Source organism: Oryzias latipes, chromosome 3 (genome assembly GCF_002234675.1).
Source record: "Oryzias latipes chromosome 3, ASM223467v1".
NCBI classification, from domain to species: Eukaryota; Metazoa; Chordata; class Actinopteri; order Beloniformes; family Adrianichthyidae; genus Oryzias; species Oryzias latipes.
Genome location: NC_019861.2, coordinates 22966948 through 22993369, shown reverse-complemented (window position 1 = coordinate 22993369; position 26422 = coordinate 22966948). Strand labels below are relative to the sequence as shown.

Here is a 26422-nt window from a genome sequence, read left to right as displayed (position 1 = left end):
CCGGAAACGATTTAAAACAACAGAAAGATGAAGCGATAAGTGGACAAACCAGTCATGTTTGAAAATACTGAGCAAATTGAATGGAGCCACATGAAGACTCTATAAAGAATAACTTCTCCCAAGTGACAAAAATCTTCTTTAAAGAAACACAAAAAGATGCGCCTCCATGAGCGGATGCACACGTCTGAGCGGCGAAATTAAGTGATAAACGCTCCTGCTGTGTCTCGAGGGGGGAATTGATATCAGGAGGAGGGGGGAGGAGGGGGGTTCATCCTCTGATTGGGCATGTGCAGAAACGTAAAACCGAACCAGGCTCGACGAGGCAATAAAGTAATTCAAGCTTGTTACAGGTAATTGAGCTCGGAAATGCGCCTCTGTAGTGCCTTTACCTACAACAGTAAAATGCAGCAGAACCCGGGTTCAGGGGAAAAGTGAAAGATCGCAAGGTGAGAGCATTTATTTGCAGCTATTGAGCCTCGGCACGCATTTCAGCACGCTGGAGAGCGCACGTCGCAGCAGAGGCGGTGCGTGGATTCAACCGGTGGCTTTGAGCGGAGTGAGAGGACTGTTTCATTGAATGTTGCATAAAAAAAAAACTCCTCTTGTTTCACGAGTGGGATACCCTTTTGGATCAGGAGGACTACCTTCTATTTTCCCTTATTTTTTTCTGAATCGGTGCGTTACCCTTCGTGCAGAAAGGCGTGCCGCTGGATGAGTGCTTGCCTCCAGAAGCCGTGCTGATCAGCGTGGAATAGGAGCCGACGAGACCCTCCATTTATAAGGATGCTGGTGGGAAATGCCTGGAGACAGAGATGACGAGATTTGTCAAAAGGCACTTGAACTCCTGTCAGATCTTTGCTCGAAGGGGGACGTGCAGAATGAAAACTGTTTGGATTTTATCTACTATTTCCGAGATCTCGCCAGGCCACGGTACTCCGATTCAGGTGAGACGGCGTTTGCACGCTTATTTCAGCGGATGCACGGGAGTTCAGCTGAATGAACGCACGTGTGACTTCTTTCACTGACAGCCACGAAACACACAATGGCTTCAGGTTTTTTACCAATTGCCTACTCTACTAAAAGGTATGGAAGCAATTCTGTAGCATTAATAAAAAGCAAAGTCAAAACCAGAAATGCTTTTTCATTTTTAAAATGAAGCTGCATTTTTTGACTCAAAAATAAAATGAAAAAGTAATCCACCAAAATGCTTTTTCATTTCCTTCCTCAACACAGCTTATTCTGTCACTTAATTAAAATTAAAATGAAAATGGTATTTGACATTTCATTTTCAAGACGTTCTCCGGTAAATGTGTAGCATAATTCATTTAGAAATGTCTAATTTGACAATTAAAATGGATTAATAGAAATGCTTTTTAATTTTCAAAATGAAGCTGCATCAAATGACTCAAAATTAAAAAGAAAAAGCAATACTTCAAAATGCTTTTTCATTTCCTTCCTCAACACTGCTTATTCTGTCACTTAATTAAAATGATAAAGAAAATGGTATTTGACATTTCATTTTAAAAAAGGTCCACGGTAAATGTGTAGCAAAATTCATTTAGAAATGTCTAATTTGACAATTAAAATGGATTAACAGAAATGCTTTTTAATTTTCAAAATGAAGCTGCATTAAATGACTCAAAATTCAGATGAAAAAGCAATATTTCAAAATGCTTTTTCATTTTATACTTAAAACCGCTAATTCTGTGTCATAATTAAAACGAAAATGCAAAGAGGGGATTGCATTTGTATTTTAACATCCACCCTGGGAAACTTGTAGCAATATTCATTTCTTAAAAGCATTAGCAGAGGGGAGGCGGGGCGATGACGTCACTGCTTTCTCCGTGTGTACGGCCGCTGTCGCTGAGAGACCTGGTGTGTCTGTGTTCGCATTGAGATCACCTAAAACCGGGTCCTGTTCACAAACCGCTGGACCTGGACTGCTCAAACCTGGATTCCTGGATCTTAATGCGAGAAATGCAGCAGAATGTTCCTTTATCTCCCTCGCAAATCAGAAGCTGTGAATCGCAACCCAACTTCTTCAGCGTCGTCTGACCGCACGGATTTAAAAACATATGATCGAGCAGAGCAGGCCCTTAATAATAATCATGACAGTAATAAAAGCACATTATGAAGATAGTCTCCTGCAGTTTCGCGCTGAGTGAGTGTTTTTGGTCCAACCAGCAACGTTTAGCATGGAGAAATCTGCTGTCTGTTGATGGGGCTCCAGCTGTCATCAAACAGCAAATTCAGCGCGAAGCTGCAAATAAATGTGTAAATATGTGGAAATTACATGAGTCTTTATTTTGTTCTGGACACTACTGGAAACACAAATTCATTTGATGGTTTCTCAGATCGCAGCAGCATTTCCGCCTTCAGCGATCATCGGGAGCTTCGCGCTCCGCTATGCGAAGGCAGCTGGCGGTCCGAAGAACAAAAGCGTGTCCGCGGTGCGTCAGGAGGAGGACCGCAGAAGAAGGACATGCTGTTATGTAGTCCTGAGAAGCTGTGGAAACTCATCAGAAGTTCACAACCAACTCAAAGCCGTCTTCTCTGCCGCTAACACAGTCTGCTCCTGGTGCGTGTGTGTGTGTCAGCGGCCGTACACACGGAGAAAGCAGTGACGTCATCGCCCCGCCTCCCCTCTGCTAATGCTTTTAAGAAATGAATATTGCTACAAGTTTCCCAGGGTGGATGTTAAAATGCAAATGCAATCCCCTCTTTGCATTTTCGTTTTAATTATGACACAGAATAAGCAGTTTTAAGTATAAAATGAAAAAGCATTTTGAAATATTGCTTTTTCATTTGAATTTTGAGTCATTTGATGCACTTACATTTTGAAAATTAAAAAGCATTTCTGTTAATCCATTTTAATTGTCAAATCAGACATTTCTAAATGAATTATGCTACACATTTACCAGAGAACTTCTTGAAAATGAAATGTCAAATACCATTTTCATTTTCATTTTAATTAAGTGACAGAATAAGCTGTGTTGAGGAAGGAAATGAAAAAGCATTTTGGTGGATTACTTTTTCATTTTATTTTTGAGTCAAAAAATGCAGCTTCATTTTAAAAATGAAAAAGCATTTCTGGTTTTGACTTTGCTTTTTATTAATGCTACAGAATCGCTTCCATAAAAAGGGGCTAATTCATTGAGGAATCTCATTCGCACAGTTTCCCCATGAGTGACATATTTTGTAAAACAACCACTAAAATCAAGAAATGAAACTGAAATGGGTGCTTGCGATTTTCACACAAGACTAATATGTTTGATGACATACTTTCATTTTTCACACATCTGCCTCAAAGGAAGCTCAAACTGGAAATGGCATGTGGCTCATATCATCTTAGGTGCAATTTAAATATTTATTTTTTCCCCAACTTTGTCAGAATGAGTTTATCTCATGTGCGGCCCCCGAAAAAAAAAGGTTTTTAAAAACCTAATTCACATAAGAGTAAATATCATGATCTCATTGACTCCACTGCATAAAAGTATTTTGAAGGACCTATTAATGCAATCTTGTACTTATTTTATTTTTTTACTGATATCAGTGATTTATCAATGACACGCTGTTTTTTAGTCAATAGCATCACACCTTGACACATTTTTCATACCAGTTTCCGTAACTGCACAGCTTGTTCCTCAGTTTTATTTTTTATCCTTCATGTCTTCTCTTTTAAAATTGTGGCAAATGGGTAGAATGAAATGTAACTGATTTTATTTCTGATGCAGCTGGAAGGAGTCAAGTTCCGATGCATGCCTAAACTGAAAAGCGAGGTCACACTGACTCAGATCAAACTTTTTTTTTCTTCAGCAGAATCACTTTAGAATATTCATTTCTTAACTTTGTTTATCTGTTTAATTCAAAGCTTGAACCAAACACAAAACATCGACTTACTTCATTCCGGTGATTTATAACCACCATGACAATCCGAAGCAATCAGTAGAGTCAATTAACAAGTAATTGGATCGCATTTTGATCAAAAGGAATAATAAAGAATGGGATTTTCAGGTAATGAAATACATTTTGACACACTTTGTTTTGGAAATCTAACTCATACTAAAGGTATTTCAATGTGTCATTAAACAGATAATTATATTTGAAAGTGCTTCTTTCCAAAGCAAAAGTACAAGTGGGTACATTGTATGTTAGAAAGAATATTTTTTATAGGTGAGTTGTGATGGAGTTCCTTCTTTATATTTTTAGTTTAAGGACATGTCCAATGCATCATGGAAAGGGAGACAGGAAGTTGCAGAATAAATTGCCAGTTCTTTAAATTAGTGTTCAACCATTGTTTGATTATTGTGATGATCAGCTTTTTGGATTTTTGGTGCAGGTACCACTGTTTTTTTTTTTGGACGAGTACATTGTGGATGTGGGAGGAGACTGGATCACAGACGTGGATGAGGGCATTTGGGAGAATGGAGCTGTTAAGTTGACCAAAATGTAGGCAAACACCAGGGCTTTGAATTTGATGTATGCAGCCAAAGGCATCCAATGCAGAGATCTGAACAGTGATGTGACATGAGACCTAACAGCTACATAAAAGGGATATGCTACTGCACTTTGGATCATCTGCAGATGTTTAATTGTGCTGGCTGGCAGCCCTGTTGAAAGTGCATTGCACTTATTAAGAAAAAAAGGGATAAATCCCTTCACAAGAAATCAAACTGTGTTTTCAGAAAGGTATAGATCTGATCTTCCAGAAGTTGTAAAGAGACATTTCTATATAGTTGAGCAGGTAATCATTAATGACTCCTGTTTTCTTGCAAAATTTGTGAACGGCTGAAGTTGATGGTGAAGCTGTGTGATGCAAAAGACCGACTGGGAAGACCAAACTTCTGCATTAGCCCTTGTGCTATCCTATGGAGTCAAGACGACCATTGACATGTTATCCCTACCATGACAAAGGTGGATAAAGGTGGAGAGGATTTCATGTAATCCATGGAAACTAGTGAAGATCACAAATCATTGAAGAATAAAGTTCAGTGCACTGTCTTGTGGGGTCTGGATGACCTCACTCCCAATGTCAAAGTGCCTAGGGTAGCACAAGGGTTATACTAAGTGAACATCCTTTTCTCCTCAAAGCAGAGGACTGCAAGACAAGCCTAACAACATGTTTAGAGAAAAGATAAGAAAAGCCGTGTGTCTTCAGTATAGCAAGGACACAAAAACAGTTAGCAAATGACGTTTCTAAGAAATGTGACAAGACGGAGCAGAAAGAAGAGCCAAAAACAAATCAATGTAGAACACCTGCTGAGATGCGTGGAGAAGTGGATACCTCCACAAGCCAGAGAATGGAAAAATTTTGGATATAAAGAGTTCAGCTGTGCAAAAACTGTGCAAGACATGCCCAGTTCACCAAGTACATACTGTGTAAGGATTAGGGGATGTGCAGTACCAAAGGCTGCAAACGTTTCAAGAAAAATGCAGACTCCACAGTGTGATAGGTAATGTAAAAATTTAAGGTTGATGCTACTTGTTCTGGATTTTTACCTAAGATTAAAATGAGAGATGGGCCTGAAATTTCATATACAAGACAGATCGAAGGTGGGTTTCTTTGGCAGTGGTCTGACAAGTGCTCTTTAAACAGAATAGAGAAGGTGGAAAATAGAAAGGAGTTCATTACTTTTTCTGTTTCAATATGCTATTTCAATATAAGCTGGCGTTCATGCACACAACCCGAGGCAACTGACCTCTGTCTTGCTCTTTCAGATAAGATCTTGATTATATGAAAATTTAAGTCACACATTTTTAAATGTATAAATTACCAATAAACATGATGAGTTCCATCATACTTACAACTTTGAAGTAAGTTTCTCCCAAGCAACTCAAAAAAAAAAAATCCCCAAGTTTAAAGTGGGTGAATGGGTGAATGCTTTTAAGAGACTCGCAATGAAAGTGTCTGCTAATTACCTCAAGGTGTCAGTTCTCTGCTGCAGCTACTTTGGATTCTTCTATCTGTTCTTACATTCTGGATTCGATTCAGTCTGGAACACAACAAATATGGATGACAAGCTTATATTATCAATCTACAATGAATCAAGAGCCCACTGAGACTTGTGCTTGGAGAAAATACATCTCAGAGGCAGAACATTGCTTTTTCAGCATTTGCTCACCTCCCACACTATCGCACCTTAGAATGTCCTGCTCTCTAAATTTGGTCCACTCTCCCTGTTGTCAGTCTCTGGATTTTCCCCAGATATCTTAAGAATATTTACCTCCTGGGCGGGGCAGCCTGCCAAACTGACTACTGTAGGCTCAGTGTCCTCTGACGGCAAATTGCTCAGTTTCTCGACATCATTATTCCACATTATTCTCCCATAATTCTCAGTTCCTTTTGGTGTTCACAGAATCTCACAGCTCAGCACAGAAAGCACAGTTGGTCTGAGTTCCTGTGGCAACTCTGATAGTGCCCACACACAGAACCAGTCTCACACTAGAAAGAGATGCTGGAGTTACAGAATAGGTATGCTGTAATTGAATTTGTTTAAAGATTTGGGATGAAATACAGTAAATATTTCTAATAGTGTTAGTCTGTATCAATTATTTTGTTCATCAATCTAAATGATCTATTCACAGAATGTACATGATAGAAATTTTACAACAGAGATTTTTAAAATCTGAACGGCTTAAAATGGTAATAATTTGCTGCATCATCTAACAGAAAGTAAGATAATAAAACAATCGCTCAATACTTATCCTTAATCAGGAAGTTACAGAAAGATGGACAAAGAAAAAACGTTTCTAGCTAAACAGTATTTATTTATAACAGTATTTATTTTCACAAAGTAATACATGCTTTTATATTGCAACAAAAATGAGTTTTTTGTTAGCTGTATAACTTGCAGAACTCTCTCTGCATCTCACACTCATAGTTGGCCAAATGAAGAAGCCAGAACATGTTCAGATAGTGCAGCTAATGGTGTTTGCTTGCTTAGCATATGAAAAGTAGAAAGAGTAGAAAAAAGGAAGGTAAGGTGGGAGAAGCAGACCTATAAAGCAAACGGCACTTAAAGAAAACTAGTTCACTTCCGAGATTAAAACCTTATTAAATTTCTCGAAGAAGAAAATGCTGCAGGATGAAAGTCCATTAGAAATACTAAAACAGGGGGATAGGTTGGCAGGTGTGTTTAGGTGTTGCAGGGTTCAAAGCTCAAAGGGTTCAGGGGAATGTGGTTGGCCTAGATGCTTAAGTACTTTTACGGGGAAACCTTGATTGTGTCAAAATAAGACAGATCAGGCTGAAACATTGGGGACTGAGCTGTTGTCAGGAAGTGTGGCTCAGGTGTGGAGCCTGGGGCTGAAATGAAGGAAGAATACTCAGGGGTGAGCCAATGTGAATCTTTTTTAACCCTTTGTTTAGATTTAATCATATTTTGCTAAATCTATGGATGTATATGGCTCTTTTTTGTGTGTACTGCATCTTCACATCAAAAGCACTTTCATCTTTATTTGTTAATTAATACATGTAATAAGTTGATTAATATGAAATGCTTGCTTTTTGTTTGGTTCTTTTTAAAGTCATAACTACCAAATGCTACTCATGTGTTAACAGAAATAGTGAAAATGTTTTTGTAGTTCTTTTAAAACTTGAATGTTTGCAGAACTTTATAAACAGGTGAGTTTCATACTGAGTACCCCTCTAACTTAACTAAAAGTAACGCCTAGAAAAAGGCCTTAGTCACAAGTCCCCTAACAGGTACCCTTGCAGGTGAAAAACAGAGAAACCTCTATGGGGCAGGTAAATGGCCCGCAGGAAATATCAAGATCGTAGATTGTTCGATGAGCCCAAAGAACGAAAGGGTTCATGCACATTTTTTTTTTTTTCTATGGGCATGCTGTGAGCGACAGGTCGTAGTGAACACTTTGAGTTGGAAATCAACCCCACCCTTACATTGACATGTTCTCCCTACCATGACAAAGGTGGATAAAGCTGGAAAGATTTCATGTAATCCATGGACACCAGTGAGGTTCACAAATCATTGAAGAAAAAAGGCTCAGAACACTGTCTAGTGGGTCTAGATGACCCAACTCCCAATGTTAAAGTGCCTATGACAGCACAAGGGTGACACCCACTCAGATTAGCATGTTCTTCTGGCATTTTTCTCTCGACGGAAGACATTTAGGAAGACAATGAATTTTAAAATTTCATTTCTGAGTATTCAAAAAAATCACGAGCAGACGAAAAAATGCCATTGCCATTGTTGACTTGTAGTTGTGACAAAGAAGCTCCAATCAGCGTGCCACAAGCTCCCCGCTCCGCTTCCGATGTATCCACTTGTAGACGACTAGATTCATGTACGTCTTTGTTGGCATCTGGCTTACCACTTTATAGTAACCTCCTTAAAATGTCCCTTCAATAAACTGAGATTTTCATTTATTCATTGCAATCATTTTTTATGCATATACTGATAATGTTTTCCCACCCGTAATTTAAATGACAATTCACATTTCAGTTGACAATTCAATATGCAATTTAGTCATGCAATTTAAAAAGGCATTTTGCAATTCATTGCAAACTAACTGGTAGACCGGGTTTGGCTCCAAAAAGCGTAGAGTCTAGCAAAAGGGAATGCTTTTGCCATTAGCTTTTTGGAGGTCACATTTGAATAATAGCACAAAACTGTCACATAAATATATTAAACTGTTAATTTATATATTTTGTGCATTTTTTTTAAAAAGTGGTCACATTTGCAGTTCTACCAACATAGAAGGTCACACATAGGTTTCATTAAGGAAAATTTAATAGTCAAGTTTAACTTGTTTAACATTTTGTTTCAGAGATTTTTATACAAATTAACCTGTAAAAATGTTAAATTCTTTATAGCTGCAGACCACAATCTCACAGCAAGCAGCTGTTTTTCTCTTCTACATGGTGGATTACATGGACACTTGCCAGCTGCAACATTCCCTAGACCCATCCATTTGCCCATTGACTCAATGTGTAATTAGCCAATCAGACAACAGTGGCTCAATGCACACTTGCCTCGAGATATGATCAGTGGGGCTGCATCTAATCTAAAGAAAAAACACTCTTATCTTCCTTTACTCTTTTATTTGACCTTGTTTACACGCATCCTGGATAAAGCAGAGAAAAAAAAAAGAAAAACATTGGTAGGAAGAAATTGGAATTATCAGCGTTTTAAATTTTTGACTCAGCCATGCCTTTGTCAATGGTAGACAGACTGTGCGTTCAATCTGACCTGAACGAGCCACAAATTCAGAAAGATGAACTGTGAATGGAGGCTTGAAGGTTTTAAAATGTATGCGTTATGAGTCAGAAAGCTCTAAGAAAGCATTTACCACATGCAGAATAATTGCTCATCCACACCCACCCCTGCACTCAACGGGTCTGATTTATCAGCAGAAAAATCAGACTGTGTTTTAATGTTTGAGTATTACAATTGTGGGTTTTTACATATGGAATGGTGGTGTTATTTAAGGACATCAATTCATAATTTTCAACATGCAAATAATATCACTGATAATAAAAAGAAAATCTTTGTGCATTTGTAGATTATGATTTCGAATAGATTGTCATTTGACTGCAGAAATTGTTATTTTTGTGTTAAGTAAGTTAACAGAGCTTTTTTTAAGTTATAACCTTGTTTAATTAGCTTTGATGTAAAATGTTATGCACTTTTTTGTGGGTTAATCTACCACTCAGGGAGCTACAACAGCACAGAGGAAAATAACAAGGATCTCTGGGCTGAAATACATTGCCAGAAAGGAGGATTGTTGTGGTATCTTCTAACCGAAAGAATTTTTTAGTTTTGGTGCTGATCAAAGACATCATACCCATAGATTGTTTTCCTTTCTTTTGTATTATCTGTTCTTTAAGGGGCTCAGCAAAAATCAGGCTTTGCATTTGTGTATGTTTGTGTGTAAAGTTGGAGTTAGGTGTTTTTGGTAGTCCCTCACACACAGTTTAACACTAAGGGGATTCAACATTCCAAGCAATGGCTCCCAAACTCTGGAATTCTCTGCCTCTTTTGGTATACCTCATTGACTCGGCCACAGCTTTTAAAATGCTCCTGAAGACCAATTTTTTTCAGCAGGCTCTTGGCTAAAACTGGGTTTTTGTTTTGGCGAGACATTTTTATTTTATGTGTATTTTGTTTTTAATATGCTCCATTTATTTTCGTTTTATTCTGTTTTAAGGTAGTTTTTGTTTTTTACTTATGTTGTTAAGCATTTTGATATTCTTTCAGGGAAAAGTGCTATACAAATAAACTTTACTTACTAATAAAAAAAGTACTCCACAAAAACAGAAATTGTTTTCATTTTTGCTTGGAATGTATGTGTTGTCACGCTAAAGTGAAAAGACATTAACAAGTCTTAGAGACGATTCACTTGCTGTCAATCAAATTGGAGGTCTGGAAAGAAAAACATATTTAAATTGAAAATGTCAAAGACACCCCCCTGCAGAGATGCAGCTGCTAATTTCTGTTTAGAGAAATGCTTTTATGGAAAGTCACCCACTTTTTGAAAGCAGGAATGATTCAGAAAGCTGTTGACGACTCACTGGTTCACACCTCATCTCCCTTTCCATGGTAACTCGCACACCCTGTGCTGGTGTAAACAAATGCAGTGTGGGAATATTTGGTGTCACGATTTGAAACTAAAAACTGTTGTATGACAGACTTTGGCCTAAAATAATTCTTACTGTAAAAAAAAAAAAAAAAGGAAGGTATGTAGCTTTTAATCAAATCACATTGGTCTGTATTATTATAGCATTTCTCCAAAATGAAATAAATTGATTATATTGATATTGGAAAATACATTTTGAATTGTAGCACAGTCGGTTTATTTTATTTTTCTATAAACTGAAAACAAGCCAATAACACGTGATTTCAGCGGATTGAATCGAATGATTCAAAATAAACCAATATCAATTATGAATGAGGAACAACAAATGATTAAATGAATCGAATCATTGTTAAGATGAATTGCTACACTCCTAATAAAAACAGATCTATTATTCTAAGGTAGTTGTAGACTAAAAGTAAAGGACAGATTTCGATATCCATCCAGCATAAACTGTCTCCCCAAATTATCTCTCCCATGCTCCACTTCATGAAAAAAACATTAGAAGTGTCATTTGGTTCGGTAATTGTTTACTAGCAGACATTTGTTTAGAAATTTTTTATTTTTATTTTCTAATCATTTCAAACCTACAGACCAAGAAAAAAAAACCTGTATCTTTACAACTTAAGATTTGGGAAGTCATGCAAAAAATCAGTTGGGACTCCCACTTTTGTTAACTGAAAATGTTCACGTCACAACAATGAATGTAAGATTATGTAACAAAGGAGGACATCAAGGGATCTCACCATCTAACCTAGTATTTTTTCTCCTGTTCTCTCAGATATATCAGTGAGTCTGCTGTCACTGGTAGTGACTGCCTGTGGCTTAGCCCTGTTTGGAGTCTCGCTCTTTGTCTCTTGGAAGCTCTGCTGGATACCATGGAGAGAACGTGGGCTCTCACCCACCACCAAGGAACCTCAAGGGCACATCAATCCAACCATGAGCCCCCTGCCTTCTCAGCCTACACCACGAGAGCCTGTCTACACGGCAGTGGATCCCCCAATGCACAACCGCCGTAAGTCGTCGCACTGCTCAATCACCAAAGAGCCCACTCCTGTGGCGTCTGTAGTGTCAGTGGAAGCTCCTGGGACTCCTGTATCACCCCCACCTGTGGTTATGGCCACACCAGAGGCAGCTATGAAGATCAGCCACACATCTCCAGACATTGCACTGGATGCTCAGAGTAAAAGCAGAGAGAGTGGGATTCACACTAATCCTCGAATGCAGCGGCAGACCACAGACCCTGCGCCAGGTGGTTGCTCAATATCTGAAATTGGGTTAGTATGAACTTCATTGTTGGTTTCTCATAACTGAAATATGTTCTGATGCAACATCTCTATCGTTTCACCAATACCAAGAAAACTGCTTACTTTTCACTGTCCTCCCATCACAGTTGTAAAGCACCATATGCATTCCTGCTTCCTGCTTTGGAAGTTGCAGCATTTTTGTGAGGGGACTTGTAGTTTGTGAACTTAAAAAAATATATTGACAGGGAAAGGTTTTAAATTATACATGGCATCAATTTTTATAGACAAAATCCTATGGTTTCTTTTTTTTCTGTCCACAGCCAAGGCTCCATTCGGCGACATATGAACCTCTCTAACCCTGACTTCAATGTGGCACAGTTCCAAAGGCAGGACTCGCTCACTGGAATGGGTCTCGGTCTTGGTAGTCTCAAGCCTGAACTCTATCAGCCTTGCTCTATGGATGAGGATGAAGGCAGTCACAGAGGAAGAAGTTGTGGTCGCCTCCACTTTGTTCTTAAATTTGACTGTAACCTGGAACAATTAATAGTAAAAATCCACAAAGCAGAGGATCTCCCAGCCAAGGACTTCTCCGGAACCTCTGACCCATATGTTAAGATATACCTTTTGCCTGATCGCAAGACCAAGCACCAAACCAAGGTGCACCGTAAAACACTTAACCCTGTGTTTGATGAGGTCTTCCTTTTTCCCGTGGCTTACTCTGAGCTTCCCACTCGTAAGCTGCACTTCAGTGTCTATGACTTTGATCGCTTCTCCCGTCATGACATTATTGGTCAGGTGGTTGTGGATAACTTCCTGGAGCTGGCAGATTTCCCCAGGGAAACCCAACTCTGCCTGAATATCCAGTATGTTTCTTCGGTGAGTCAACACTTCTGTTCTTATTTTTCGTAAAAAAACAGAAAAAACAAAAACAAAACAAAAACTTGTGCTGAAACTTCAAAACTGTAATTGTGTCAATATGAGCAATGTATCATCTTCCAAAGAGAAAGTGCTCAGGTAACCTGAAGAACTGAAGAATCACGGTAGGTTCTCCATGGGCTGGAGCCAGTCCTGATAAAGTGAGAAGTGTCACTGCCAACAGTCTCCAAAATGTCAAGATATTTGTGCAAGGTTCTGAAGTTCCTTTAGTTTTTTTTCCAACTCTATCTCTCAGCCAATGGCTTGATTTAGTTTCTACAAATAGAACTGAAGACAAAACACAAAACTGAAGTTCTTCATGGGACTTTCTTTAAGGTGCAATGTTACTAAAGGTCTAAGCCACATTTATTAAACACAGATGCTAGGGTAGCATCTATTACTAAAATAAAAATTTTTCTCTCATTCTTCTGTCTTCGACTTTATTATATGAGTCCCAAAATATGCATTATTCTTTAGATCTTTTTTTAAATGAACGGTTTACATGTCATACCAACTTGTGAGTTCAAATTAATTAATAATCGTACAACTAAATCTCTTTTTAAACTGTTATTTGCTATAAACATCCCATAGCAAAGCAAAACGGAAGATGAGATCTCGTTTCTGTCACATTTACGTCTCCTAGACATAAATGAGAACTGTTTGAGACTAAACTGCTTTTCTCATTCTTCTCAAACATTTCTCCTGAGAAATAAGTCTCACAGTGAGCACTGTTTGAGATCTCAAAATTCTCTCACAACTGTCTCTTCTCCAGATCTCAATTGAGAGAAAAATTAGCCATATTATGTTGCGCTCAAGTATGTCTCAATTTGATATCCTTACTTCAAATTCCTATCTCAGTTATGTCTCAGTGAAAGACATCAATGGTTCTGTCTCTCGTTGCTCAATAATTTAGATCTTGTTTTAGCCTTTTTTTTATTGTCTCAGCAAAAAGAAAAATTAGAGTAGTACAAGCCCTAAAATGAGTCTCATGATGACACCATTACAGTTCATCTCTAGAAAATAATATTTTTTATTTTATTTATGTTCAACTTAAAAAAGTTGTTTATTGCTTACATATTTATATAACTTAATTACAATTTCAAGAAAAAAAAGTTAAATCATTAAGACGGTCATGTCCTCAAAAGACATATTTTTGAAACTTTTTAAAAAACATGAAATTTCAAGACAACGTTGCAGTGTCGATTTAATAAACTTTTTTTTTGACTGCTTAGATAAACATAAATGAACAAGAATGTATGTTGGGTTAATGATGCTAGGTTTAGTTAAACACAAACACACGCATGCACTGGCACACATGCATACACACACAAGTGCATATACGCACACTTATATGTTGGTGGGTATAAAACATTTAACACATTGATGTCTGAACTAAATAAAGGACATTTGGGATCATATTTGGATCACCTTAAAGTGAACAAAAAATAGATTTTACATTTGAAACAAACAAATAAAATACACAAATAAAAATAATCAAATTAATAAATCAACTTTAGGGCGGTACAGATTTATGGGGTTCAGTTTGAGTTAATTTATCTTTGTCTTTAAAAATCACCCTTCATGCAGCCTTACAAGCTGAAAATATTTTCTGTTTTCTTGATTTTAGTCTGCATCATATTGAACAAACAGAAGCCTGGAGTAACCCGATTTGAATTTTAAACTGTATCACAGCCTCACTTGACACAGATTTCTGATTGGCTGATCACGGTGGGAGGGAAAACTCTGTGGTTGACGTCACCAACGGGCCGGAATCTGCAAGCGGGAGAAGTGCAGAGAACGAGAGACTTTTGACGACCGTTTGTCGTATTTTTTCTGCGTTTTAACAATCCGTGTGATGAATCTCCAACATTTTTTTTGCTTGTCTGGAAAAGATTCAAGTAAAATCTTTGAAGTTTGCACGGTAAGTTTGCGATTTCTTCCCTCCAACTCTGAACTCTGTTGAATGCTAAAGGTGTTTTAAGCTAGCTCCGCCAGTAATGCAGACGTCTGGGCTACTCGCGGTGGCTTTGGCTGTATAAGTAATTATTACTTTTTACAAAGGTTTACTTGTGCTTTTTGTAATAAAAAATAGAGACATTGAAGAGTTATTTGCAGTGCAGAGTTTACAGAATGAGCCTCGATATTTTTCCAAACGCGTGAGTGCTAAGTAACTGTTGGAAGACATTTTGCTCTTCAGTTAAGGGTCTGCAGGGTTCGTCCCATTCACAGTGTGACGACACCACAGACCATTATTCCAAACTTCAAAATGTGCAGTTTCACTGTATGTTCATTTTTTACGCTGTAAAAAGCTTTTATCTTGTTTAAAAGATCATCTTGCAGACGTTTGGCCTGGCATGCCATCTTTTGAAACTGGTTATGGACATGTGTTTAAAGTAAAGTCATCATTAACTGCTCACATGTCTAGAAAGCATAATCTGAAAATGTAAGTATGCATATTAGGGAAACATGTTCTCAGCCCTCTGTCAGTGGTGGAGATGTTTAGAGAGCACAGATGTAGCTAAGCCAACAAATGTCAACACTGATATGTACGAGGATTTTAGTGAATCATAAATCATATTTAAAAACCTTTCCAGATCTTACTTTGTGCTGTATAAAATGTGTGTACATGATGTTTTTTTTCCCCTCTCTGATTAAAGGTGATCTAAATACACGTGAAAATGAGTGAATCAGAACCCATGTTCCTCCACACTGCCATTATGGAGGTCCTACCAGAGCCACAAAAGACATCCTGGAAGAACACTTGCAGTCCATTGGAATAAATGGAGTTGTATGAGGATCTACGATTCATAGAAGAGGCTGACTTGCTGCCAGCTTTGAGACCTGTTCAAGCCCGGAAACGTCTTGCTCTTTGGAAATTGAAATGTGAGTCTCAAACATTACAAATGAGTTTTTGTAATGCACAGAAGTGGATATGAATATGAATGGGTAACACACTGACAGTACAGTGTAAACTTAATACACTTATACTGTTTGTTTGTTTTTTGTTGCAGACCAAACGCCAGAGAACAGCACATCATCATCTGTTGAGACCTCACCAACACAATCATCATCACTTTTGTTATAGTCACCGAGGAGTTCGTCATCCACATCTTCCAGAAGCCGAGGACTGTACGTACATTGACTGGGAGGACAGCTTTGAAATTCCATGGAGTAAGTTTTCTGAGGAATTTGTGCAGTCTTTGGAAAGAGACCTGGCCCAAGACTAAGGAAAGAAATGGTTTGCACTCTTGTTGCAGAAATGATGAAAGCAAGTCGTTTTTCCAAACTCTAAAAGGCTGCAGATGATGCGGGGAGAGCAGAGTGGCTGCTCAGAAGAGATGAGATGTTAAAGAGATGCGCTTTCTTCTGCTCTGCTACTTTAATGAGGAGGATGCCATGTTCTTGTAGAAGATGCAGACGAGGTCCAGCTGCAGCAGGTGTCGTTGACTCCAACTGTTATTGTATGTGGTAAGTAAAGTTTCCAGTGTTAAATTATTCTAAAGGTTTTGTCTTTGTACACTGTACATGAGTGACATGTTTACTTCATCCATTGTTCTGTCTTTAGGACAGTCTTTCTTTTCCCCAAGGAGGTTCATGCTGAGTTGGGACCGCTCCATCGTACACAACAACATTGCAGCACTATGACTGATGTTCAGAAGCTACTTCTGCTTTAACAGTCATTATCCAACTGAGCTGGCTTCAACCCTGGAGTTTCTGCAAAGGTACATATTTATGAGTGCTGTCATGCGATTCATTTTTGGGTGTGGTTAGTTAATCATGACCTGCAGTTAATTATTCTTATTAATCTTGTATTAATCTAACTCGGGGCTGCTCATCCCTGGTCCTTGAGATCTACCAGCCTGCCTGATTTCCAGCTGATTACCTGGACCAGGTGTGTTCATTCAATCAGTATGTGGAGACATCTGGTTGAGCTGATCAACAGCTAGCAGGGCTTGGGGATCTGGAAAACAGTCAGGGTGATGGATCCCAAGGACCAGGAATGAGCAGCCCTGGCTAACCTAAAATTTAGCTTTGAAAATCCTTATTTTGGGGTAATTTGATTTAAATAGTAAGATTGTGTCACATTAAAAGAAATAAAATACAATTTAAAGGGTGGCTTTATGAAGTTTTCTAAGTATAACAGACTTTTTTCCAATCTTTACTTTTGTACCACTAAGGGATAATTCTTCAGTCTCAAACAGAACAAAGACCTAAGCCAAAGTGCTCTAATTTAAAAAACTAATGGAAATATTCTGAACAATCCAAAAAATATTGACCACAAAATTCTTAATGATACCATAATATATATTCGTTGAAATATCTTATTCCACAGTTTGCCGTCTGACACGATCAGCCCTCAGCGTCCCAATTAAGACATGGTTATTATTTTTCCCTTGTTAAGAGCCAACCATGCAAAATGTGACTTGATCATTTCTTAAATGTTTGATCTGGACTGTATCATGAAAAATGAAATGAAACAGATTTGAACCTTATTTGTTAAATATTTAATGCCCATAGTATGCTGCATTTCAATTCTTTTAACTGAAACAGATGTCCTCTCAAGCGACGTGTGGCTGCTTTTAGGGATGACAGAAACGTAATCTTATGGTAGCATTATGCAGCTGCTTTTATAAAACTACAGTTTGCTTCTAGCTTGAAGTGTTATCTTTGTTTGTTATGTGCGGTCTATTATCAATTTACTCATGCCAGATTTTAATGTTCTTGTCTTACAGCTTATGTCCTGTGATGTGCCACTCTACCTGGTTGGGAACAAATTGAAGAGGCCAAGCTCAAGAAAGCCGTTGTCAACAAATGTAGGGCAGAGCAGGTTCTAAGGCCACTGCTATGATCTACAGTATGCGGACTGGTTTCTCTTCCATCTTTTTTCTTATTTTTTATCTTAATTTGGTTCTCAAATTGGTCCATGGATTTGGTAGGCTGCAAGTTTAGGAGAATGTTTTTATCAGGTACTTTTTTATGTGGTTACATAATCTTGTTTTTTTCCTTGTACCTCAGCAGTGATGTCAGTGTGTTTGTTGTTTAAAATATGGAAGTTTTCTTTACCATCATGTCAGCCACATTTAGTACGCCACAGTTCATGTACTTAATGCATTTAATATTTTAAAAAGTGTTTAATACTGCTACCACAATTCAAATGCTGTACTGATGATGGTGCTGCCCAAATAAAGTGTAAAGCATTTACATTTCTAGTATTGTTTTTACTGTTACTGTATATCAGTGGTCTCCCATCCTGGTCCTTGAAGGTCACTGTTCTGGATGTTTTAGCTGTTTTCCTGCTCCAACAGATCTGCTGCAGTGGTTGAATTGCCTCCTCAAGTTCTGCAGGAGGTGGTTAATCACCTGTTGATTCACATCTGGGGAGCAAAGAAACATCTAAACCCTACTGGATGGTGGCCCTTGAGGACCAGGATTGGCTACCACTGCTATAAAAATAACTTCTCTTTTCTTTCTCAAATACATCTCAAATATCATTCTCATTAACGGCTTTGGTAAGACATTTAAGAGAAATGATTAAGACATGAAACAGACATCAGACAGACAATGATGAGATCTCTTTTAGGACTCATTCTTCTCAGATTTGTCTCATGAACGTCTTAGGTTCGTCTCTCCCACTTCTCAATTATTGCTCTAACAGTTGTCTCAACTCAACCTCATTTGTCTCAGTGATGTCTTTTCTCATTATAGCTTAACTCTTGCTCCTAAGGGACCCTTAGGAGCAAGAGTTAAGAAGCAAATGATCACAGAATGATACGAATATGAGACGCTCAAACTGATCTCAAGAGACGAGATCAAGCAACATATGAGCAACAGATTTTTCCTATGGGATGTGTCAAACATGACATCTAGGAGATCTTCAAAAAAAGTATTAAGGTGCTTTAAACATTATCAATGACTTTTTTTTAATTAAAAAAAAACATTCCTGCTATTAAAACTAAAATAAAAAGATGAAATAAGGCAGATATCAGGTTAAATTCAAGCACATTTTTTTTAACCAGTAAGTGCACTGTGCCTAGTGCTAAACAAGGGAACTATGGCAAAATGGTTTGAGGTAAATCCTTATCTTAAGGATAAGTGCTGCTGCCATGCTCTTCATGATTTACTGTGAAGTTGTAACACAGGTGGTTGATGCTTTGTTGCTCAAACACAGAAGCTGAACACATGCATAAATGCTTATCAAACACACTTCCACTGATGCCCTTACAAAACAAGCTAATTATCTTTGGAATGCAGAATAAAGGTGAAGCTTTCAGTAAACATTGCAGCAGAAATGATTTGACAAAAAACAAATGTTTTCATTAAGCCTTGATTACCAGAAGGACTGAACATATTGTTGGTCTCGTCATCAGATTTGCGTTGTTTATCTGTGAAGCAAAAGCAGATTGTATTTTAAAAGAGAAACATGATTTTTTCTAATTCTAAGCATCACGTTTCTATGCAAACATAACTGTGTAAATCCCTTCCTTATTGTATTTTTCTGCTTTGGCCTGCGATGAGTTGATGACTTAAACTCGTTTTCACTGATGATATTTGAAAGTAAAGTATTGTCCGAAATTACTTTAAAACCCCTTTTAAAATATTAGTACTTGGATAATCAAATGTTTAAATAGCACTTGCTTTTATTGTTGCTGTCAATACGAAAATGACAAACCAATATATGAACTTGAACAAGAATTTGGAGAACAGGTTTGAATCTTTCTCCTTGAATCTTTATCCTGATTACACCAAAACTGCAAAGCATAAAGTATGCAACGACAACATTGTTGTATCTCATGGGCTAGTCAGTTATGGAAGGGACAATTGCTGGCGAAGTGTCCAGTATGCAAGGGTTAATGGCCGACGAAGTATGCATTTTTTAACGCACACCGTGGAAGCCTGAACCGTCCCATGCAAACGGTAGGACGATTGCTTCTGCGAAGTGCGTTAAAAAGTGATAAGGCACACTTCGAAGGCCATTAACCCGCTTATACCATGGTCACTTAAAAAAGCAATGAAAATCAACCAGTTTTTAGTCCTTAGTTATTGTTTTTTTTCTGATTTGGATCACTTTTCTCACAAAAAGAGGACTATTTGGTAAGTGGTGCGGCCACGGAACAAATAGTCTGCGGCCGAGTCCCCGGGGTGCCGGCTTCCTGGGCCCGGCGGTGCTCTCTCCGCGCGGTGGGGGGGTTCACATTACATCTGAGCCGGGGGTGTCTGGTCCCTGGGGGGTGGGTTCTCGTCCTTGCTCCTGAGTGCTGGGCCCCGCCAAATTTCCAACTGTGGCCGAGCCTGGTCGGGCCATATTTACAACACCCCTTGTGGGCCCTCTTTTTTTCCCCGGGGTTCCCCCCTCCTGGGCGGGGGCGGCGGGCCCCCTGCCTCGCTCCTTCCTGGACCAACCGTGGGCCGGGCGGATGGCTGCCTGGAGTGCGGAGCGGGTCTCCCTTGGGGGGTCCTGGCTCGTACCTGGGGTTGGGGCGGGGGGATGCCCGGAACTCTTGGGTGGTGGTGGGGTGCTCGTTTGGGGCTGTGGGCGTCCTTCTCCGGTGGGGCCCTGCGTTGCGTTCTCCCGGCGCGGCGGGGGGGCTGCTCTCCTGGTTGGGCTGGGGCGGCGCTCTCTTTCCCTCCGTGCCTCCCTGGCCTCTGGCTCTGGGGGCCTTGCGGCGGCCCTGCTGGCCCTGGCCTGGGTGGCGGGCTTGGTCGCCCGGGCGACGGTTGTTCCCTGCCGGTTCCCGTGTGGCGTTGGGGGGATTCCGGCTGCCGCTGCTGCTGCGGTGGGGGTCTTGGGGTGGGGATGGCTGGGCACTCTCCCTCCTTTTCACGTTCCACCATCCATTTTAGAAGAACATAAACACTCACCTGAGCACTGGTGTTAGCTCACCTTTGCACTAACAGTTTGCATGACTGAATGACTGAAATATTTCACACTAGTTGGTTTTAAGGCATAGGTATGTGTGTGAACACTATCTGTTTTGTGTACATGTCGACAGGTGGACATTTTTGCAGCTAGCAGGTGTGTTTATAACATTTGAGTGTGTGTGTGGACGGGCCCCGCCCTTTTTGTACTGCATTTGAACCTTACCATAATGATTAACAACCAGTAAACTTGTTGCTGTATGCTGTTTCATGGTCTTATCCCCCTTCCCCCTCCTATTATCACCCCCCTACCCCCCCCCCCCTCTCTAGCGTCCCTCTCTCTTCTTCCCCTCTTTCCTTTTCCGTCCGGTCCAACACCAAAGATTTTCCGACATGATTGAAATTAATAAAGTTTGGCCTCAATTACAAAAGGGGTTTATTCAGACATACCTTTGGTTTGTCTGAAGATTAATAACCCCTCTTGTTAAAGCAAAATATGTCCAACACAAGAGGCCCTCAGCTCTCATCTGTCTGCCCAGCTGTTGGACAGGACAAGTTAAAAAAAAAACAAAAAACAAAAAAACAAATAGTCTGCGTTGCGCCGCACCACCGCTGCAGTCAAGACTCTGCGATATAAACCAAAATGCTGATCTTTCCGATGGGTTGAATAAAGCATCAGTTCAGAGAGAAAATTAATCTCTCACCACTTGTTTTTGTCCAAATGATGAAGCAAAAGGTTGTTTTAAAGAAGCCGGCGCAGTGAAACAAAACATTGAAACTAAGTGACCGGAACTTCTTTTTTCACCGTGCAGTTATCCTGTGGTATATCCCTTTTTAATGCACACCCAGCAGCCAATCAGAATCTAGTATTCACCCGGACCATGGTATAACAGAAATTAATGGATGACGTGGAAGCCGAAGCATGGTTGCTTCCAGGTTGCCCGTTAATTTCTGATAATGGCCATTACAAAACATCAAAGACATTTTGAAGGTCATTATCCCGCTCAAACCATGGTCACTTACAAAAAAAAAAAATATTCAATCAATTTTTTGTACTTTATTCTTGTTATTGTTTTGGTTCAAAACGCTTTTCCATAAAAAGAGAACTATTTGATACATGGTGCGACATGTTGTTATGGTGAGGCACCGACCTTAACTGCAGCGGCAAAGGAAAGCGATATATATACTGATCCTCACAATAGGTTAAATAAAGTATCATTTCAGAGAGTGAGTTCCCCTCTTACCGCTTGTTTTTGTCCAGATGATGCCGAAGTTTGTTTAAAAAAAGCCAACGCAGTGATATAGAAAACATTTGGGCTATGTGACCAGAACTTCTCTTACATTACCACTATCTATTATGTAAGGGTTAATGGGCTTCGAAGTGCGCATTATCGTAACCCATTATCCTGCTTATAGCATGGTTTTGCAAAATAAATGAATATTTGAGCCATTTTACTACTTCATTCTTGTTATTTTTCAGTGTAGATCGCTTTTGTTTTTACAAAAACTGGACTAGTGGTTATGTAATACGGCGTTGCTGTCATGGTAACATGACCAACCTCGACTGCAGCGGCAAAGGAAAGCGATATATATGCTAAAAGTCACAATGGGTTATAAAGTATCAGTTCAGAGACAAAGTTCACATCTTACTGCTTGTTTTTATCCAGATGATGAAGCTAAAGTTTATTTTAAAGATGCCAGTGCAGTGAAAAAGAACATTTAAGGTATATGACAGGAACTTCTTTTCTAGGTGTGCATTATCACTGTGGATGATCACTTTTTAACCCACACCCAGCAGCCAGTCAGAATTGAGAATTCCCAACATGGTATAATCCACTATAAACATAATAAAGACTTATGTACGGGGGTTGAAGTCCATATTCTGATTTTGAATTCATGTAGGTTTGAGTTTGAGTTTAATTTAGGCTTCTATTTAAAAACCTATCACATTTTATTTACTTATTTACTTATTTTCCCTGTATTCTGCCCTTTGTTTTTGCACTGAAGTTTGTAACCAATGTAAAATATTTTCAACATTGCATTGCAACAAACCAATCATGTAAGTTATTTTTATTTACAGAAATTTATAATTAAAAAAAACCCCTAACAATTAGAATTCACCGCCACATCTACAGGTGTATGCAGGTGCACACAATGAAATACTGGATGCTTTAAATGTGTAATCTACATGAGCATTTTTTCTCTTTCTCTGAGTATTATAGAGATAAAATACATGTTTTTTTTTAGTGCAGTGAAATAGAAAGGTTACTGTCCTCCCTCTAAAGAAGTGTTGACCACATTTCAATTTTCCACTCAGGACTGAGAGTCGGTCAAGTGCTGCATTCATTTTCTAATTTAGGCAGAATGAAATTCATTAAGTGCAGAAGGGTTTTCTAGTTTTTCCATTTGTCATTTGTATCAGTGGCTTTGTTTTACAGCTTACTGCTTTAATCACTATTATAAGGACCAGACTCTCTTATTTTTTATCCATCATGTATCATTTCATTGCATCTCAGAAAATGATTCTTTCGCCTGTTTGTCACAGAAGACACGTCAGAAGGTCATCACAAGACCAACACAGGCAGCCATTCAGTTCTAATTTGCATTTGTAAATTAAATGAATGTGTGCTTTTAGATTGTGAGATACTGCTCAGTTCAGAAACATGAAACTCAGTGATAAAGAGTAAAAGTGAAAATTCAACATTAAAACTGAACCAGACTCTTTTGCTTTTAGGCGACAGAAAACACTATAAATGAGCCTTGACATCCACCTGTGAGGTCTAAAAAGATCAAATTAAAACTGTTTTGGGTTTTATATACTCACAAAACATCTACATACCACTGAAGCAAAGTAAAAGAAAAATCCATTTTCTGTTTTCCTACTTTAAGTTAAGAAACATCATATAATGTAATGGCTACGAAGGGATACCAGATTCACAATAGTGATGAAGTAGCCAAAAGGTGCAACAGGGATTGTTGTTTAAATCACTTGCTGTACTTTTCTTTTTTCCATGTGAGACAAATGAGCTGCAGGTGAACTGAAATGCCTATGCTGGCTGAAATACTGGAAGCTTTGATGGATTCACGTGAAAACAAATAAACAGAGCTGATGAGAGAGTTAACCTGCCTGTGATGTGTTTTAGGATAACGTTGACCTTGGGGATCTGATGTTCTCCCTCTGTTATTTGCCTACTGCGGGAAGACTAACCATCACTATGATAAAGGCCCGTAATCTGAAGGCCATGGATATAACGGGTGCATCTGGTAATGGCGATCTAATGCTGTCTTTAGCAACCAAAGTCCCATGTTTTCTGAGTGTAAATGAAAACTTGACCTTCTTGCTTGTCTCTTTTCTTCAGATCCATATGTGAAGGTTTCACTCATGTGTGAGGGCCGCAGGCTGAAGAAAAGGAAGACGTCAACAAAAAGGAATACTTTGAATCCAATCTATAATGAGGCCATAGTATTTGATGTCCCACCAGAAAACATAGAACAAATCAGCCTTTTGATAGCAGTGATGGATTATGATCGGTTAGCAGCTTCTTAAAATCTCTATAATTTTTGCTCACAATTTACACTATTTTTAATCTGAATTAAATGTGATTCGTCTATGAGATAGGTTGGCTTTATTTTCTTGCCAGACACACATTCAATGTGTAAAACATCATTATTTTTAGAAAGCAGGAGAGGTCGTGATCACATTTTTTTCTCCTCCTTTTTGCACCCATAGTGTAGGCCATAATGAGGTCATCGGAGTGTGCCGGGTCGGAAATGATGCAGACAGCCTTGGCCGAGAACACTGGAATGAAATGCTCACATATCCCAGAAAACCTGTCGCCCACTGGCATCCTCTTGTTGAGGTGAGTTGACTTTTATATAATGAATCTGACATGTGTTTCCATGCATGGAGGACTGAGCAGGTTTGGAACATAAAATATTTTGCTGCTAAACTTTACTGTTGTTCAGACAGTCAACACAACTAACTCTAAAATCTTGACACTTTCACAGTTTGGACCTGTTAAAAGTAAAGTCAAAGAAAAAAAAAACATCACAAAATGTTTTACTATATTTGAAAATAGAAAATATGCATTGAAGTGTTGTAATTAAAACGAGACAGCACTTATTTCTTATAAACATTGAATTTGTTACTCATATTGCCAGTTTGTCTGAAGTAGTACATTTTATCAGTACTGCTGTTTTAGATTAACCTGTGGGTTTTTACGAGTCTGTTTGTAAAAAAAAATATATGTTTCTGCATTTACTGTAACAAACAATGGTACAATAAACAATACATCATACCAATACAGAAAAGAGTATTGTAATTTATGGCATAAACAAATGATAACAGAGTGCAAATAAGACAACAAACAAAAAAATGGAATAAAAGAAAAAAATCCAATAAGTGATCATCCTCAGTAAAATTAATGTGTTTATAAACTTCATGGTTGGCTGTAATGGTTAGGAGACAACCTGTTTGGTATCAGATCAAGTCATTTACAGTTACCCCAAAGAAAAATTACAAAACAAAACTTTTTTTTTTGTTTTTGCTTAGTATTGTTTTCAAAAATGCAATGTGGTCGTACAAGTCTGTCTATCTGTTTAGAGTTTATATTAGGTGCTAAATGTGTCCCGAAATGCCATGATTTAGCATATGGGATTACATATTTTAATGGATGTGAGAGTTTTTTTAAACCAAAAAAATGGAATACAATTGTTACTTCAGGAACATATCTTACTTAGAACTCATTTTACAGCCTCTATGTTTTTACATTTGCACACCTAAAACCTTGTTTGAGGTGTGTGAACCTTATTTGGCTTGTTAAAAGTCTTGGGAGAAAAGAGAATCTATCTGTGGAAAGGCTTTTACAGAATATATTTTAAATAGCAAACCAAACAACTAAAATAGAGCCACTAAATAAAAATAAAATAGGATAACATCAAATAAACACCCTTTTAGTCTAAACAAACTGGCCCAAATTAGCATTTTGTTCATGTGATGGTTCTCAGACAAAAAACCTAAATGTAAAACATTATTTTTGTTTAAACTTGTCAAGACTGTATGGTACATCTTTCTAAAGTATTTTTTTTTTTCATTTTCATTTATTAGTTATTATGTCATGTGTGTCGGTGTTAGCCATGCTCCCTCCCTTCTCTTCCTTTTCAGTACCAAGGGACCACAGGTAGCCAAGGAGGATCCTGTAATTCCCTGAAGACCGCTCCTTCTCCATAGCTTGGAGAAACTACTTCCTTGAGAGCACTGATAAACCTAAAGCCTCTGCTGAGTGATGCAGAGTGTTGATAGTGATGGAAAAGCGACACAAGCTGCACTGGCTACAACTCAGCTGGATCAGTTGCATGTTGCAAGAATGCAAAGATGGATGTTTTCCTTTTTTCTTGTGTTCTGTTGCATAAACCACAGGTGTATGCAGACGCAAGTCTCCCATTCCTGGGTTAGTACAGTCCTTACTTTTTTTATTTAAGTGTTTGTCTTTAAACAAAGTCTTGTTTATTTATTTTTTAACGAAGTGGGTCTGTATTTTGAGTGTACTAAAGTGGAACTGCCATCTTGTTTGTTTGTTTTCTCAAATTCGGTGGTGACTTGATGCATGAGGTCATGATTTAGTGGGGTTTGTTCTGGTACGTTTGTTACTGTTGCTATTTTTTGTAACACGATGCAATGTTCTGTCAGATGGTGTGCAGTGCAAGTTTGTTTTTAGACAAAAGATCTGTAAGTAAGGTAATGTTAAATGTTGGAAATAAGTTGTGCTCAATAAAAAGAAAAAGTCACTTTTTTTTTTTTAAAGATTAAA

The 26422-nt window shown here is 38.5% G+C and overlaps 1 protein-coding gene and 1 long non-coding RNA gene across 5 annotated transcripts; both read left to right on the top strand.

Annotated features, from left to right (window-relative positions):
- The first annotated feature begins 204 nt into the window (after nucleotides 1-204).
- LOC101174010 (synaptotagmin-9) lies at nucleotides 205-26422 on the top strand. Of its 2 annotated transcripts, XM_020714700.2 has the most exons (8): nucleotides 205-446; nucleotides 696-944; nucleotides 11375-11870; nucleotides 12161-12716; nucleotides 23756-23876; nucleotides 23972-24143; nucleotides 24343-24472; nucleotides 25777-26422. In XM_020714700.2, the coding sequence occupies exons 2-8, from the start codon at nucleotides 797-799 to the stop codon at nucleotides 25840-25842; spliced, it is 1689 nt and encodes a 562-aa protein (XP_020570359.1). In that variant the 5' UTR covers nucleotides 205-446; nucleotides 696-796; the 3' UTR covers nucleotides 25843-26422. The 2 variants fall into 2 exon arrangements, with proteins under 2 accessions (XP_020570359.1, XP_011490266.1); XM_011491964.3 differs by having other exon boundaries at nucleotides 205-944.
- On the top strand, nucleotides 14317-17959 carry LOC111947151. 3 transcript variants are annotated; one of them, XR_002872972.1, is made up of 6 exons: nucleotides 14317-14676; nucleotides 15413-15638; nucleotides 15767-15926; nucleotides 16013-16223; nucleotides 16321-16477; nucleotides 17489-17959. It is a non-coding gene; the product is annotated as an uncharacterized LOC111947151 (long non-coding RNA). The 3 variants fall into 3 exon arrangements; XR_002872973.1 differs by having other exon boundaries at nucleotides 14318-14676; nucleotides 16051-16223; XR_002872974.1 differs by having other exon boundaries at nucleotides 14320-14676; nucleotides 16143-16223.

Bases quoted from the DNA above. Each gene is read 5' to 3' on its own strand.
- LOC101174010 (XM_020714700.2), top strand. From the start codon at position 797: ATGCCTGGAGACAGAGATGACGAGATTTGTCAAAAGGCACTTGAACTC. The intron at 12,717-23,755 runs GTGAGTCAACAC...GATGTGTTTTAG, and splicing joins ATATCCAGTATGTTTCTTCG to GATAACGTTGACCTTGGGGA. The intron at 23,877-23,971 runs GTAATGGCGATC...TCTTTTCTTCAG, and splicing joins GGATATAACGGGTGCATCTG to ATCCATATGTGAAGGTTTCA.